Source organism: Poecilia latipinna, unplaced genomic scaffold, assembly GCF_001443285.1.
Source record: "Poecilia latipinna isolate Pla-1442-1.1 unplaced genomic scaffold, P_latipinna-1.0 Scaffold1413, whole genome shotgun sequence".
Lineage (NCBI taxonomy): Eukaryota > Metazoa > Chordata > Actinopteri > Cyprinodontiformes > Poeciliidae > Poecilia > Poecilia latipinna.
In genome coordinates, this window is record NW_015114029.1 from 19,308 (window position 1) to 35,191 (window position 15,884).

Genomic DNA, 15,884 nt, shown 5'->3' on the forward strand with positions numbered 1-15,884 from the left:
GAAATCCATATTTTTCTACTTGAAAACCAGAAAAAATATTTTAAGAGCTGTAAAAATTAAGACTTTCAAGAAAGAGAACAGAACTAGTAATCAAATGCATAACACATCAAAACTATGAAGCTGGAGACTTGGGGATAAGGCTTTGAGGAGAGAAGAAGAGAAAAAGAAAAAGAAAAAAATTACAAGACAATAAAACATCTCTGAATTCCTACAGTGCAGGCAGCGCCTGAACGCCGCACAGTGTCTGTGTTGTCCTTTGAACGCAGCTCGTCGCCGTTTATCCAACAGCTGAAAGGTGAGCAGAAGGACGCGGCGAACAAGGTGAGCAGACGCTCATAATCATTTTCTACCTGGGAATGAAATTACAGGCGGTAGTTTCCCGGAGTTAAAGTCCTGGTGAATCTCCTGGTGTTTGTGTTTCTGTGTCCCGGCGGGTTAATGAACCGGAGGAATCGGTAAAATACATGTGAGGTTTTTAACTTCCAGGAACTGAGCAGGAAGTGATTCCGGGTGTGTTCAAGCTGAAAGTCAGCTCGCTTTCCGGAGACAGTTTGTTTTATAACAACTGGGATTCGGTGGGCGGGGCCTCGATGTGATTGACGGCTCTCTGGTCCAATAGGAGAGGGAGAAAATATTTAAAGGCCCAGAGGACTTTTGACTGGAGTCAAGTTTATCTCAATTATTTTTTCATTAAAATTTATTTATTTTCCTTTTTGTTCTGTATTACTGAAACTAAAATAGATAACAAACAGAGTTATATACGTCTTTAACTCTGATGATTCTGGCTTACAAAAATGAAAACTCTAAATAAAATTTAAATTATAAGATCAAAAAGAATTATAGACATTTTAATAAATAAATGTGATTTTATGACTTTCACCATAGACACTGAGATCTACGATGAAGACTGCAGTGACAGTCTATTTTATTTAGTGGGAGCTAAATATTTAGTTAACAAGCTAAATGTTTTTGTAATAAGTTTTCAGACATGCAGTTTGAAAACTTAAGCTTCATAACTAAAAAGGTGGAACTAAATATTTAGCTTGCTAATAAAATATTTAGTTAGAGTTAAATATTTAGTTTACTAACTAAATATCTAGTTGGAGCAAAGTATTTAGTTGAAAAACTAAATAGTGGGAGTTAAATATTCAGTTTTGAAACTGAATATTTAGCTTGGAGAAATGATTTGCTAATTTATTGAGAAGCATCTGCATTTCAAATTTCACAGAAACCGAATCAGTTACTGAAGATAACTGATAAATAAAGTTGTTAGTAAGATTAGAGCAGCTGATTTATGTCTAACAGAAGATTATTTGGTTTTTCCAGATGACGAGTTTACAGCTGAGCACCAAAGAGGAAATGTTGGAGAAGTTTCTGGACGCTGCAGCAAGAGGAGACCTGTCCCAGGTGTCCACCGTTCTGTCCAACGTCCCTTCACTCATCAACGAGACGGGACACAGCGGCTGGACGGCGCTGATGCTAGCAGCTCGTAACGGCCACCACCATGTGGCGGAGAAGCTGCTGCTGCTCGGGTGAAACGCTGCTCCTTCCTCTGCGATAATCATGATTAGAGACGCACCGATCCACATTTTACACTTCCGGTACCGATACCGATATCTGAGGTTTAGTATCAACCGATACCGATAACAACTGAATGACTTTAAATGTTTCTTTTTTAAAAAACAAAGACATAATGTCCTAAATTACAAATTTATTTGATAACTCTGCAGAACTCTATAGAACTAGATGGAATAGATTTGACCTTATGGATCACCGATACCAATCTGGACTTTTTTTCAATAATGGACAGATACAGATATTAATATCTGATCAGTGCATCTCTAATTATGATTCACTATTCAGGTGATAAAGAAATACAGAACTGAGTCAAGAGGTCTAATCTAAAGACGCCAAACTCAGTTTCTAAAAGTTTCTAGTCAACGTTTAAAATGCTGTAAACTTCCACAGATGTTTACTTCTGAATCTAATCTGTTTTTGTTTTTTTTGTCCTTCAGTTGTGACAAGTTCTCTGTGAACAGTTCATCACAGACTGCCTACGATATCGCCAAGTTCTGGGGTCACAGACACATCGCCGGCCTGCTGGGCCGCGCGGCCGATGGCTGCGAGCGAATCCTGCCCGGCGCCGACCTCCACCCGCACGAAAACTACTTCAGCAGAGAGACGCTGGACCGGCAGAGTGGGAAGAGAACCGATAAGGTCTGGTTAGAGGCCAAACAGAGCGACTCGGAGACCGTCTACCTCCTGTTCTCCAACCTCAGCCCCATGGTCAGAACGCAGCAGGAGGACGGCAGTGAAGCGGTACGACCCTGAGGCTAACGGGTTAGCTTCGACGGGTTGATCGGGTCAAAATACGACGCTGCAGAAAGTCACCACAATGATCAACTATATACTGGATTAAAGGTTCATCAAAGTAATACAAGTAGATACAAAGATTTCTATTTTTGACGGATGAAATCAACTAAAACACATTGGTATGGGTAGATTGAGCATGCTAACGCTAACATTAGCATGCTAAAGAAAACTTTTAAAGGGAACCTTTGATTTTCATTTTGCTCAAAATGCTGAAATACAATTTCTGTGATAGCATAAAGAAATTTACTTTACCTACACAGTCTTATTTTAATAATAAATTAAAAAGTAAGATGTTGCACTTCTAGCTTAATATAATAAACAATATATATTTTTTGTTTCATTGTTTTGTTTAGTGCCACCATTTAAAAAAAGATCTAAAACCGCCACTGGCACAGTGAAAACTTGTTGAAAATGTTCAAATGTAACAGATTTCCTCCTCCTTTGCGACAAATAAATGGATTCTTAAACTAAATTAAAATAAGTCTAAATATCTACTACTAGCACTAGCTAGCAAGGCTTGATGTTAGCATGCTAAAGCTAGTTTTCTCATCTCATTCACATCTGATGTGTTTTAGTGTTTGTTCAGGGAACACAGAGGTAATTAAGTGCAGATAATTATGAAGTACAACTGAATTCATTTAAATCAGCTGGTTGGACAAATCTGTTGAGTTCAGGTCAGAAATTTGAATCCAACATGTTCAGATTCATCTCAGTCATTTATTGTACCTTTTACGGCTCCACCTGCAGAAGGGGGACATGAAGCTGTGCCGGTTCAGGTATGAGGAAGTGAAGGATCTTCTGCTGAAACCTTCAACCGTGACGATCTTCCTCGGAATAGAGAAGATGAAGAACCCGTCCTCTTCCTCCTCCTCTGAGAAAACAGAGAGTCTCTCTGAGCCTCCGGTTTGGTTCGCCATCAACACAGACGAAGACGCTGCTGCCCTCCTGGAGCGCTGCAGAGAAAAGAACTGTTCATTTCCAAGAAGTCCCAACAGAGACCTGCTGAAGCTGAGCGAGGAAGAAGCAGGTGAGGAACTTTTTTCTTCTTCTTGGTTTTCCCGCTGGTTCTTCCTGAGCGGTGATGCTTCCCTATGTGCGGCTCCAGGCGTCGTGGCGCAGGCCCGGTCGGTGCTGGCCTGGCACAGCCGCTACAGCTTCTGCCCGACGTGTGGCGGCGCCACCAAGATGGAGGAGGGCGGCTACAAGCGGAGCTGTCTGAACTCTGAGTGCCGCAGCCTGCAGGGCGTCCACAACACATGCTACCCAAGAGTCGGTACGAATCTGCCGCTCTGCTCCTCAAACACCAACATCAGCAGGAAAGTTTAGTCAAAGCTACAGAAAAACAGCAAGAAGGTAGTTAAGAGACAAGCACCAAAAAGTAGAAGTTCTTATGTAATTCCCAATTTTTCAGCTGTCACCTTCAGTTATTATAAAAATGTGAAATGGATCAAAGATGATGTAAAAAAAATTGACTTTATAATTTAACACCTTGAAATTGGGCCTCTGTCTCTTTAAAAACTTCTGCTCTTTCTGAGACTCCACCTTCAGGAAGCCATTACAACATGCCTCCTCTATTAACCCTTTAATTTTTTTTACCATTGTTGATCTGAAAAGCAGCTCCTATAATGAACTCAGCAGGTGTTTGCTAACTGCTGCTGGCTAGTCTGAAGGAGCTGAGTGGAGGAGGAGCTGTGCCTCGAAGGCGGAGCTAGGTTCTCCCAGGTGTTTGCACAGCTGAGTGGTTGGCGTGGAGACGAAAGTATTTCTCTAACATTCATTAAAGAATCAAGATTTTGGTGAGGGAATAACATTATAAAGTGATGGAAAATCATAAATGTGATTTTCCATGATACTGCTCCTTTAACAGTAAGAGATCATAGTTATAATGAAGAGTTAATGTTCAAACTAAACAGAGCATGAACACATCCCTGTGGAGCTCCATAAGCAAGTGAGATAATGCAAGAAAATAATCGTAATAATATAAGAATAAAGTCATGCAACAATAGTTGTAATATGAGAATAAAGTAATAAAACTACAGTAAAGACAAAATAATACAAAAATAAAGTGGTAATAATATGACAAAGTCATAAAAATATGAGAATAAAGTCGTATAACAATAAAGTCAAAATAATACCAGAATGAAGTCTTTTATTGGGTGAACTTCAGTTCACTTATTCACCACTAGAGGGAGGCTTGAACACCAACAATCAGAACTGGATCCATTTATCTGATCTTCAATGAAAATACCTTTAAAATTCTCCTGGTTTAAAATGTTAATCTATTTACAACATGTGAAATTTCCAGGTAAACATTGCACACAGCTTAAAATATGATATTATACAGTTTAAATAAGTTATATTGACCTTTTTTTAAAAATCTTTTTATGTAACTTTATTTCTGATCAGACGTGAACGTGGATGTTGTAAACCTGTTTCAGACCCGGTGGTCATCATGCTGGTGATCCACCCTGACGGAAACCAGTGTCTGCTGGGCAGGAAGAAGGTTTTCCCCGTCGGGATGTTTTCCTGTCTCGCCGGATTCGTGGAGCCTGGTGAGCTGGTAGCACACACACACACACACACACACACATCCTGGCCGTGGTCTGATGTCTGAGTGCGTCTCCATGGCTGCAGGGGAGACGCTGGAGGAGGCGGTGAGGAGGGAGACGGAGGAGGAGAGCGGCGTGAAGGTGGGCCCGGTCCAGTACGTCTCCTGCCAGCCGTGGCCCATGCCCTCCAACCTCATGATCGGCTGCCTCGCCGTCGCCGTGTCCACCGACATCAAGGTGGACGAGAACGAGATCGAGGAGGCGCGGTGGTTTCCACGGCAACAGGTCAGCAACAAATAATCCTGACGACGTTAAGAGACGTTATTTTTAGGCCTGTCACAATAACAGATTTTACTGGATGATAAATTGTCCCAGAAGTTGTTGCGATAAATGATAATATTGTTGTTTTGAGATCGTATTCAGGTAATATAATGGAGTAAGTTTATTGATCTCAACGATCAATAAACTTTAATTCTGATGAACATTTCACCCTGTAACTGGAAAACACTTTAAATATCCAAACAAAACAACAGAAAAGCAAATAAAAAGATTTATGAAGACAAAAAGGTTTAGTTGAGACCAAAACAGACTGAAGACTTTTGTCATCCAGTTTTTGGTAGAAAGAAAGAAAAATGATAAATCATACAAAAGGAAATTATTAAATTTGTTTTGGTTTTGCTGGATGGATTTATTAATTACCAGTTTTACCCATTTTTAAAGGGCTAGTATCACGTAAAGTCAACCTGTTCTGTCTTCCCATCTTATTATAAATTTTTTCCCTCATCAGAAACAAACATGGAGTGTTGCTTTGACTCTTTCATGCATGTCTGAGAAATCCTTTAATCTCCATGGCAACCATTCAGCTGTGAAACACCTGGCTGGACCTAGCCCTGCCTACAAGTTCATGGCTTTGTTTGAGCCATGAACTTGTTGGTGTTTTTTGGATCGTTGTCCTCAGGTTAGCTTCAGTTCAGTTCATCTTCCTCCTCTGAAATCAGAATCAGCCGCTGCAGACAGAAGGTTCCGACTCTCATTCATCCTCTCAAATAAAAACACAAAACTGAGTTTTCACCTTCTGTTTCTAGGTGATCGATTCTTTATTCAGAGGAGACCGCTCAGTGTTCGTCATCCCTCCCAGACAGACAATCGCCCATCAGCTGATCAGACACTGGATCTGCATGAACTCCAACCTCTGATACGAAACGTTCAGGAGACGATCTGCTGCTGAAACAAACGTTCAAATGGACGAAACATCTGATTTTAAATGAAACGCATCAACTGCTGGACTATAGACTGATCTCCACACGGTGCTTCAGGTTTTACTTTTTATTTCCTGGTTCATGAAGAGAAACAAATATTTACATAAAGCAAACAGAAACCACAGAGGAAGAAATCTGCTAGCGTAGCTTTTTGGAGATTGGAGAGTAACAGATTATTGTCATCAGCAAAGAAAAATCATTTTTCCAGGGAAGTAAACCTTAAAAGGTTTTGCAAAAATGTTTAATAAATTCCCTGACTTACCTTGACTAATGTAGCTGGGTAGAAGCAACAGTTAAAAGAAAAAAAATCTTTTAAGTCCTTTTGTTTCATAAAACTGTTTTTATTAATGTCAAACTTTTTTCTGATTCTTTTTTCCTGCATCAAATTTAAACTAGTGCTGCACATGTTGGATCTCTAATCAAATAAAAGATCATAATTGAATATATTTCTTTTATAAGTTGTCATTTCAGATGTTTTTATATTTATAACGAAGGTTCATTAAAGCAGTTTTCTGTTTGTGTTATGGATTTTTCAGCCACCAGGGGTCAGTGTTCCACCTCTGAGTTAATGCAGGACTGTCACTGTTGGTTCTGATCCAGCTGCTGGTTCTGCTCTGAAGCAGCCGTTTGTTAAATACTCCACCTCAGAGACCGGATCGAGCGGTCCAGTCACTGGTTCCGGTTCTTTCTGGAAGTCCGTCAGGAGTTCTGGAAACCGAAACGTGAACGCCTGATGATGATGATGAGGTGGATAAACGTCTTCCTCGCTCTGAGGAGAGCAGCCGCTCTCTTCCTGCAGCAGAGGAACTTCGGTTCCTCCGATCTCCGTTGTAAAAACTGAGTGAAGAGAGAGCAGCTGCTGCTCTGTGATTGGCCGAACGTCGTGTCCTGTGATTGGTTTGGTACCAGTAACCTCCACAGTGTCCAGTTCGACTGAGAGGCTACTGATTGGTGGCAGAGACTTCTCCTTATGCAGATCTGATGAACGCAGGTCGTTTGGACGGACCAGGATCAGATGCTTCTCCCCTAAAACGTCCTTCACCTGGAAGTCGGCCACATCCAGGAAGTTCCTCTCCGGACATTTCTGAGAAAAACAACAGAAACACTGATGAAGACGTTTTGCTCCTCCAGTGATTTTTAAATGTTTTGCTTTCAATCAATAAAAACTTCTCATTTGCTATAACCTTACATTTGTGGTCATTAACCTCAACGTTTCTAGTTGCTTGGATATTGCGTTGTTATTTTTCCTGTTGCTTTAACAGAGAGTGAAGTCAAAAGCTGTTAAGTTTATTGCTGTATTACTTTTCTCTTCATTTTATTCCTCCAGTCGTGCCACAATGTGTGCTCTAGTTAACGTGTAACTAACCGCATAGCTCCGTCCCCAAACTAACGGATTAAAACTCTACCAAAGTGGGCGGAGCAAAGATAGAGGGGCGTGGCCAAGTGTCCATGTTGCCCCCAAACACCATTTTATTATTTTCTTTGCTCTAGTTGTTTGCAGAATCTAGTTAATTTGTTCATTGTTTTTACTGCATATATTTTGGATTGTAAAATCTATTATTGGAGGAAGAACTCTTCCCCAAACAGAAACGAAATAAAAGTCAGATCACCTTCAGGTTGGGGTTCAGCAGCCACTGGCCTGCTGTGCTTTTTCTAGGGCTGGAGATCGTCAGGAAGAAGTACGACTTGTATCTGCACAGAAATGCCATTTATACTCAGAATGACAAATATACAAACATGAAGGAATGATCTCTACAAGCAAAATGTCCTTCAAGAGCCGAAGTCACAGGAAATCCTGAGGAAAGCTGAGTTATCTTGTCACCTTCACATCTGAACTTCCTTTCTCAGTGAAGTGAAAAATAACACAAACCATCAAAGTTCACTGAGGAGCTTTAAGTTTCTGTGGTTCAGAAACGCCTGGAACTAATAAACAGAATTAAAGGCTGTTCAGTAAGAAGAAATTTTAAATTTGTTTTCATTTTAGAAACTTATAAATAAAAATTTATAAATGTTAATATAACCTGCATTTCAGCCTGTTAAACAGAAACAACGGACGGACGGACGGAGCAGTATTATCAGATTTCACGTTCGTCTCCAGTGACTCACAAAGTTCTGGAGAGGACGGAGATGATCATCACCATGACGACCAGGAGCAGCAGAGGAATCACCGTGGCAACCGCTGGAACTTCATCTGAGGAAGAGAAAATCCCAGAATATCAAACCGGCTCCAACAGCTTCATCCTCTGAGATGCTGGTTTAGTTTGGCAGATCTCAGATTACATGTTGCTGCAGTACCAGGCTGTCACCAGCAGGTGGTGCATGATGATAGAGCCAATGAGCAATAGGAAATGTCGGATTTCCCTCATCTAAAAACAGTCACCATAAACAGTCCAAACTCCAATCAACCAGGAGTTCCTCACTGCTCACATCAACTCGTTGCTTTTTAATTTCACACGATTAAAAACAACCAGCAGGTGTCTCTTTCATTTGAGTTTTGAGGCTGAACATCTCACCATAAAGAGTGGCCACAGGGATGATTCTTAAGGAAAAATTGTCAGCCAATAGGAGCACAGAATACTCAGTGCTGGGAGTCAGGTTGGAGAAGGTGTGCTGCTGCTGCTGCTGGTCCGGCCACAAAGACAGAGCTGGAAAACACAGATTACAGACCTGACGGCTGTTCACAGGTTGAAGAAACAAACATTTGTTTTTATTTCCTTCCAAGCAGCCAAACCTGGATAATCAAGCTAATTTAGGTGAAGCTAATTAACAGTGGTGGGCACCTCTATCTAAAAATGTAGCTGTGCTAACCCAAAAGCACTAATCATAAACATTAGTTATGCTAAGTCTAAAGCGTTATACCAACATAGTTTTTAGCAGATGCTATTGCTAAGCGCTATACCAACATGGGGCTGTCAAAACAATTTATGGTTGTGAAGTTTTGCATGCATTTGTTTAACACCCCTAGTTGTTGTAAGTGTTGTATTCTCCTGTATACTTTATTTGTTTTTACATCATGTTATGTATAAATATTAAAGAGCTCTGCTTTGTCATTGTGGCTCATTGACAAAATCACAGCAGAGATTTTGATCCACATTACGATTAAAAATATGCATAACTTCAGGTGAAAACAGACTTTGTGTGTCGGCGTCTCTCTTCAGCCTCGCTCGGTATTGGCCCACTCTGATTGGTCTAGCCTCCATTTGCTCCTGCTGCCGCCGCTGCCACGCCCACAGGATGGTTACCGTGGTTTTAGTGACGCTGACGACCTTCAGACTGACGACCTCCATCAAGACTGAGAGAAAACGCAGAAGAAAATCACCCAGAGGTCATAGTTCTCTTCATCCTCTTCGTTAAAAGCAGCGGTCACCATGGTTACCTCCATATTGCAGACTAGCGGGTAGAGACCGAGGAGGTCCACACTGCTGGTTATAGACGGGGAACACACTGACCAGGTACGACTCACCAGGGTCAACACCTGGAGTCACAAACAGGGTCAAAAGCTCTGAACAAGATGGAGAACAGAAACAACCAACACACAAGTACAAAGTTTTCCAAAGAGATTTGAAGAAGCAGCTGCAGCTCAAACACTTGTGTTGCTTTGGTAACTTTAAGTAAATTCAGCAAATAAATTTTTTAAAAATATTACAGGAAATTAGGGCTGGACAATACTTTGTTTCATGATAGATGTATTATCAATATCAATAGATAACGCATCTATAAAGTATTCCATATTCAATATATAGAATATTCACTGAACTCTGATCCAGAACCGCAGGGCATTGTGGGATGTTTAGGCAGAGGAAAGACACGCAGCTAGCAAAGCAAGATTTGGTGGCATAAACTAACTCCCTCGCTCTTTGGTTACCTAGCAACTCCATCGCTCTTTGGTTACCTAGCAACTCACTCGCTCTTTGGTTACCTAGCAACTCCATCGCTCTTTGGTTACCTAGCAACTCACTCGCTCTTTGGTTACCTAGCAACTCACTCGCTCTTTGGTTACCTAGCAACAACCTGCTGAGAAACTTGCACAGCAGCAGTTCCAGGTTTCGCTAACAAGCCTCATAACTACTTAAAAACTGAAAACTATGGCATGGAGTGAAAACTGGATAAAACAGGAAATGTCATCAGCAGTTTGGCAGTAACCATCCAATCACTGAATAGATGCTTAGTACAGATAAATGTGTGGACGTTCCAAAACTTTTTCCAGCTCAACAGAAACAAAACTGAAGTTATCTTTGTTATAGATCTAGAGTTATAGATCTAGTTTCAGCGCACAGCTTCAGTTATTACTGCTGGAAACCTGAGATCAGGCTGAACTCTGGGTTTGAACCTTCAGAGACACATAAAGACAGTTGCAAAGTCGGCCTTCTATCACCTGAAGAACATCTCCAGGATTAGAAACACCTGAATAGATAATATTTTTTATAATTTTGAACTATAAACATGTCAGGTGACCTGTGATGACAGCAGAGGAACTGGAACCGTTGACTCTGACCCATCGGCTGCTGGATGAGTTCTCTGATCGCCATTGAACAGCAACATGGCTGCCAGGCGGCATGGTGGGGGTCGTCCACTGGACCTGCAGCTCTTTGTTTTCAGGATAAACCTGGGAAATCCACAGGTTCCTCACAGGGAGCCGAGCTGCAAGAGGAAGAAAGTTTCACGGAAAATGAAACGGTTAGAGAACCCACTAATGAACGAACACGTTTTAAAAATCTTCTCATTTTAAAGTATCCATCAACACGTTTGATGTATTGTTCAGTTTTTCAGAGGAGGCGGAGCCAAACAACCCTTGATAATTTAACCCCACCCATCTGATGAGGCAGCAGCTGTGATGTGACAGGAAGTAGTTTTATCCAACATCTGGTCACTCCCTCTGTGAATTCTCAGTTTCTCCTCTGATAAGAAACTCAAACTCACTCAGGATGTTGCAAAACTGAAGCAACAGAAATTAAAATGTGACACTTTAAAAGATAACGGTCAACTTTCCTATTTTGGTGAGAGAGAAGAAAAGTTTCCTGTGTTTGATTTACGATAACCTGAATCTTCTGATCAGTGAAGCTCTGAAACTCACAGTTCTGATCCTGTGTGTTGATCTGAAGTCGGGTTGTGGGTCCGAAACCGGCTGTGTTGAAGGCTCGAACTGTGGCACTGTAGTTCCCCTCCTTCACCACCAGGAGGAAAGTCGTCTCGGTGACGTTTTGAACGTGTTCGTTTGGGTCGATGCGGACCTGATACCCGAGAACCCGACCTGGATCAGAACCCTGAAATAAAGACAAAACACAGAACAGAAGATTCTTTCACACGATTATAATGTTTTGTTACTTCTTGAATTATTAATCAAGACTTTATGAAGTGGGTTGCATGGTGGAGCAGTATGGAGCTAAATTAGGGCCATAAAATGTGTTTAAAAAAATTTAACAGAAATTTTTAAAAATAGTCTGAAGCTTAACTGTGATCAAGAAATGTGTATAAAATTTTAATAGAGCCAAATTAGGGCCTTAAAATTTGTTTAATAATTTGAAAAAAAGTAAGTAAATTTGAAACTGTAAAATAATGAAAAGGTAAATTTAATAATGTAAATACTTTGCCTGATATTAGCTAAAAGCTGAGCAAATTTTTTCATTTTGTGCTTTTAGCGCATTTAGCTCCTATCAAATTAATTTTTCCGTATACATTTCATATGTTCAGCAGCTGGTTCTTATCTGACAGCAAGAATTGATTCGACATGTTTTACCATCCAGATGAGATGAAGGAGGAGAGACTCATCATCGCCTGTTTTCTCCACTCTGTAACACAACTCTGCAGGCCTGGAGGGAACTGAAGATATAATGGTTAAAAATGATGTTAACCCATCATTTCAGTAAATTAATATGAATAAATAGTTTGTACCTCTGTCCAGGGTTCGTACGGTCGTGTCTCCGCTCCAGTCGCTCCTGATCAAAGAGTCTGAACTGATGAGAGCTAAATCAGGCCGGGAAGTTTTGACTGCAGAGACCAAATAAATGTTTTCATCAGTCAGTCGACTTTCTCAGGAGCAGAAACAGACGACAACACAACCAAACTACACTTTAACATTTATAGATAGTAATGTGTGCACCAGTAAATGTTTAAAATCCACACAAAAAGAAATAAAAACACCTTGTGTAAAAACAAGATATGTCCTCTTTAGCACAAAACAAATTCACATGCAAACCACCGAGGACAGTGTGGAAACAACAGGTTTAAAAGGAGATCAGAGCATTTTCTCACTCTGATAACACGTTCAAATCATATAGTAACATCTGCAAATGACGCAGTGACACGTAGACGGGATATGGACTTGCACAAGAGGAAGTTACTGATGCAGCTAAATACAGAAAATGTGCACAAAACAAAGTGTGAGATGGAAAAAAATTACATTTTCACAAGATGAGATTTGTAGATAAGATATCTACAAATCTCAAAACTAGACATGTAATATAGGTGCAAAACTACGGTGGCCAACAAGTCCAAATGCATGAATGATGTAAACTCCAAAACACACAAAAAAACTAATGCAGCAGAAAAATGCTGCAACAACAGGAAACAGAAGCAAAAGAGAAAATGCTGCAAACAGGAAAAAAAGTTATAAAATGCAGCAAATTCACGAAACAAAACAAAAGTCCTCCAGACCACTAGGGGGAGTCGATCAAATCATACCGGACTAGATAATGAAGTAAAGATTGTTGTGATTTACAGGGATGACAAGAAGAAAATTGGAGGAAAGAATTATAATATTTTAGAACAGCAGGATATTTATGTAGGTTATAGTTCATTCTCCAGACTCCCCCTAGTGGCCTGGAGGACTTCTGGTTTGTGGAGCGAGTTTGCAACATTTTTGCCGTTTGCTGCATTTTACTTCATTACTTCCATTTTCTGCAAAATTTTTATGTTGCATTTTTTTGTTTTGTTTTTGGAGTTTGCATTATTCGGCCTCCGTATAAAACATACGATTATGCAAACAAAACACAAACATGTGCAAACCGGGGTGTGATGTGTGCACACAAGATTGCAACATGCAGTAAAAATATCTAAAATATGCACAAAACAAAATAAACAAAATAATAATTAAAATGGAAATTAATGAGCTCATTTTAATTTATCATGCAATTAATTGATTAATTGCAACAGGCTCATTATCAGCAGCTACAGAGTGCCTGAACTCCGACCTGGGGAAAGAAAAGTGTCTTCAGTAGTTTAGAAAGACATGCTGAGTGACTGATTCAAAAACCAGAGGAAATGTTTTCACCTGCATCCTTCAGGAACTGAGGCTGAGACCATTCGTCTGCCCCGGTCAGGTAGCTCCGTATCCGGGCCGTCACACAGAGAGAACCATGGCCGATGACAGGGCTGAAGATCCCCAGACAGGAAAAGACTTTTGACCCACTGAGGAACGAGACACAAAGACGACGGCGTGTTAGAGGCACTGAAAAGGAGCACATTTCTGCTAAAATACTCACTACATTTGAAATCAATATCAGACATTTTCTAGAAAAACAAGAAAATTTCTGAGCTTTGAAGTTGAAAATTCACTAGAATTTTTTTTTTTAAATTTAAGATTAAGCTCAGAAATTATTCAGAAAAAACAAGGAAATTTCCAAGTTTCAGATATAAAAAATAAGGACATTTCTAGCAAAATGTCGAATCTGCCAGAAAAACTTTTAAATTAATCTCAGAAATTTTTAGGAAAATTAGGAAAAGTGGAAAATCTGCAAGAAGAAATTTTGATATCCTCAGAAATGTTCTTGGAAAAAGAAAAAAACAAACTTTGAAAAACTGAAATTTTGGGATTAATCTCAGAAATTTCTTAGAAAAAAACTTGGAAGTTATTATTTTTTTATTTACTTTTAAAACTCAAATTCCCTTGTTTTTTTCTAGAGGTTTTCTGAGATTAATCTCAGAATCTCTAAGTGTCTTGGTGTAAATGTTCTCGTCTTTTTCTCTGTATCTCTAACGGTCCCGACCCGCCGTGGTGCAGAACCAGACGCGGTGGAGAGATTTCAGAGCTGGTTGACCTGGTGAAGACGAGCGAGGCCCGACTCTCAGCCTGCTGGCTCCAGCTGCAGCTCACAGATCGGACTCCGTCTGCAGTCTGCTGGTAGTAACAGGACATGTTCAGCATCTCTGCAGAGGAGAATCAAAAACCTCCAGTCAAGTTCAACACCGACACTTTCAACCGTCTCAGTTTGGTTTACTAGACAAAATGTCACCTTTAGCACTAGCTAACAGCTAGCTGCTCTGAGTCTTTACTTCCTGCCTGCGCATTTACGTGGAAACTTCCCTTCATCCACCAGTTACAGTCATATTCAGCAAACTAGAATAAAGCCCATATTTCAATTTAAATTGAAATATTCTAATGTTTATCTTTTTTGGGTCTAAATTGGTTCAGAATTTAGACAGTTTGTCTGCTAAATTCAGTTTGAGACCTTTTAGCAAATTGTGATATTTTTGTGTTAATTTGTTTAATTCTGCAACGTTCAGCCTGAAACCAGTGCTGCCCTCTGTGGGTTGAACGGTGGTACTGCAGTTGAATGTTGCTATTGGTTCCAACAGTCCAGTTTGGTTGATGTCGACGTCACATGAACGTCTCTCACTCTGGGAAGGTGAAGGCAGTGGAGGTTTGCAATCTCTCAGGTCGGTGACGCAGATCCGGTCGTTTCCCTCACATGGTTTCAGCTCAAAGTGTCTCACCGTTATTTCTACCACAGAAAAACACAAACAGATCCTTTAAACTGCTATAATTTAATGTAAGCAACTTATTTTTTAAGAAATATTTACTTTATACATTTTTTTAAAGAATCAACATTTTATCTCTACTTTTTTTGGTTCTAAAACAATTTGCAGAAAAAATAAAAAAATTTTACCAGTTTTTCTGTCGTAACACGTTCAGACAAATATTAAAAAACAATAGAAGAAAAAATAAAAAAACTTTGTTGCAGCTCTTGTTTTAACGTACTTTATAAATAGAATTGTAGTAGTACTTTAAATAAACTTTAATGAACTAAAACGTGAATGACATTTTTAAAAAATAGTAGACTAAATGAGTGCAAACTAATAAAAATGAGCTGAATTTGTATTAAAGCGGTTTCCTTTCTGCTGCAGTACATGTTATCGTATACTTTTTAGAGTCAAACTGGTGTGAATTTAATGAAATGAGTTTTGGGTTGCAGACTGGTGGGACTCACATCTGACTGAACTTTGAACGGATCAATAAAAAAACAAGATTACTCGATCGATCGGATGTGGAAAATGTTTAAAAACGTTTCTGAAAATGAAAAACGCTGAGAAAAATGAAAGTTTACTAAAAGCTGGATCTTCTGTAGATGTTTTCCTCCATGGTGGAGCTTTGAACCAAACTCACCGAAGCAGAATCCACTGAGGCGAATCATCAGAGTCCAGATGAGGAAGAGCCGCTCCAGAGAGCAGCGGTCCATTTCAGCAGAACAGAACCAGCAGGAGAAACATCTGGAGAAACATCTGGAGAAACATCTGGAGACATCCAGCTGCTGTCTGCTGCAGCCCTGAACCTGAAAGTCTCACCTCTGAGGCCGAGGAGGAAGTGACTCCGTTCAGCGCGTCACGCTCAGTCCTTCACTTCCTCACCATCATCATCATCATCATCAGCGCAGAGGAGCTGTTTTTAACTCAGTAGATAAAAACAACTCCATTTTTGGATGCTAAC

The 15,884-nt window shown here is 40.1% G+C and overlaps 2 protein-coding genes across 5 annotated transcripts; one reads left to right on the top strand and one right to left on the bottom strand.

The window, feature by feature from the left end:
• The first annotated feature begins 5 nt into the window (after window positions 1–5).
• nudt12 (nudix (nucleoside diphosphate linked moiety X)-type motif 12) lies at window positions 6–6,618 on the top strand. Its single transcript, XM_015056866.1, has 8 exons — window positions 6–321; window positions 1,327–1,532; window positions 2,016–2,319; window positions 3,121–3,400; window positions 3,479–3,646; window positions 4,812–4,925; window positions 5,008–5,207; window positions 6,008–6,618. The coding sequence occupies exons 2-8, from the start codon at window positions 1,327–1,329 to the stop codon at window positions 6,116–6,118; spliced, it is 1,383 nt and encodes a 460-aa protein (XP_014912352.1). The 5' UTR covers window positions 6–321; the 3' UTR covers window positions 6,119–6,618.
• Window positions 6,502–15,691, bottom strand: LOC106962441 (interleukin-6 receptor subunit beta). 4 transcript variants are annotated; one of them, XM_015056863.1, is made up of 15 exons: window positions 15,564–15,691; window positions 14,797–14,901; window positions 14,218–14,326; window positions 13,452–13,588; window positions 12,162–12,169; window positions 12,074–12,113; window positions 11,919–12,001; window positions 11,256–11,445; window positions 10,637–10,822; window positions 9,558–9,656; window positions 9,315–9,473; window positions 8,695–8,826; window positions 8,288–8,372; window positions 7,792–7,873; window positions 6,502–7,265 (listed from the first exon to the last, which is right to left on the bottom strand). In XM_015056863.1, exons 1-15 carry the CDS (start codon window positions 15,634–15,636, stop codon window positions 6,747–6,749), a joined length of 2,007 nt encoding a protein of 668 aa, XP_014912349.1. In that variant the 5' UTR covers window positions 15,637–15,691; the 3' UTR covers window positions 6,502–6,746. The 4 variants fall into 4 exon arrangements, with proteins under 4 accessions (XP_014912349.1, XP_014912348.1, XP_014912350.1 ...); XM_015056862.1 differs by having other exon boundaries at window positions 12,074–12,169; XM_015056864.1 differs by lacking the exon at window positions 14,797–14,901 and having other exon boundaries at window positions 12,074–12,169.
• Window positions 15,692–15,884: the final 193 nt, after the last annotated feature.

Coding starts and splice junctions, on each gene's coding strand:
- nudt12 (XM_015056866.1), top strand. CDS start 1,327: ATGACGAGTTTACAGCTGAGCACCAAAGAGGAAATGTTGGAGAAGTTT. Junction 4,926..5,007: donor CGCCGGATTCGTGGAGCCTG/GTGAGCTGGTAG, acceptor CCATGGCTGCAG/GGGAGACGCTGGAGGAGGCG. Junction 5,208..6,007: donor GGTGGTTTCCACGGCAACAG/GTCAGCAACAAA, acceptor TTCTGTTTCTAG/GTGATCGATTCTTTATTCAG.
- LOC106962441 (XM_015056862.1), bottom strand. CDS start 15,636: ATGGACCGCTGCTCTCTGGAGCGGCTCTTCCTCATCTGGACTCTGATG. Junction 13,589..14,217: donor GCCTCGCTCGTCTTCACCAG/GTCAACCAGCTC, acceptor CTCGTTCCTCAG/TGGGTCAAAAGTCTTTTCCT. Junction 10,823..11,255: donor CAACACACAGGATCAGAACT/GTGAGTTTCAGA, acceptor TTCCTCTTGCAG/CTCGGCTCCCTGTGAGGAAC.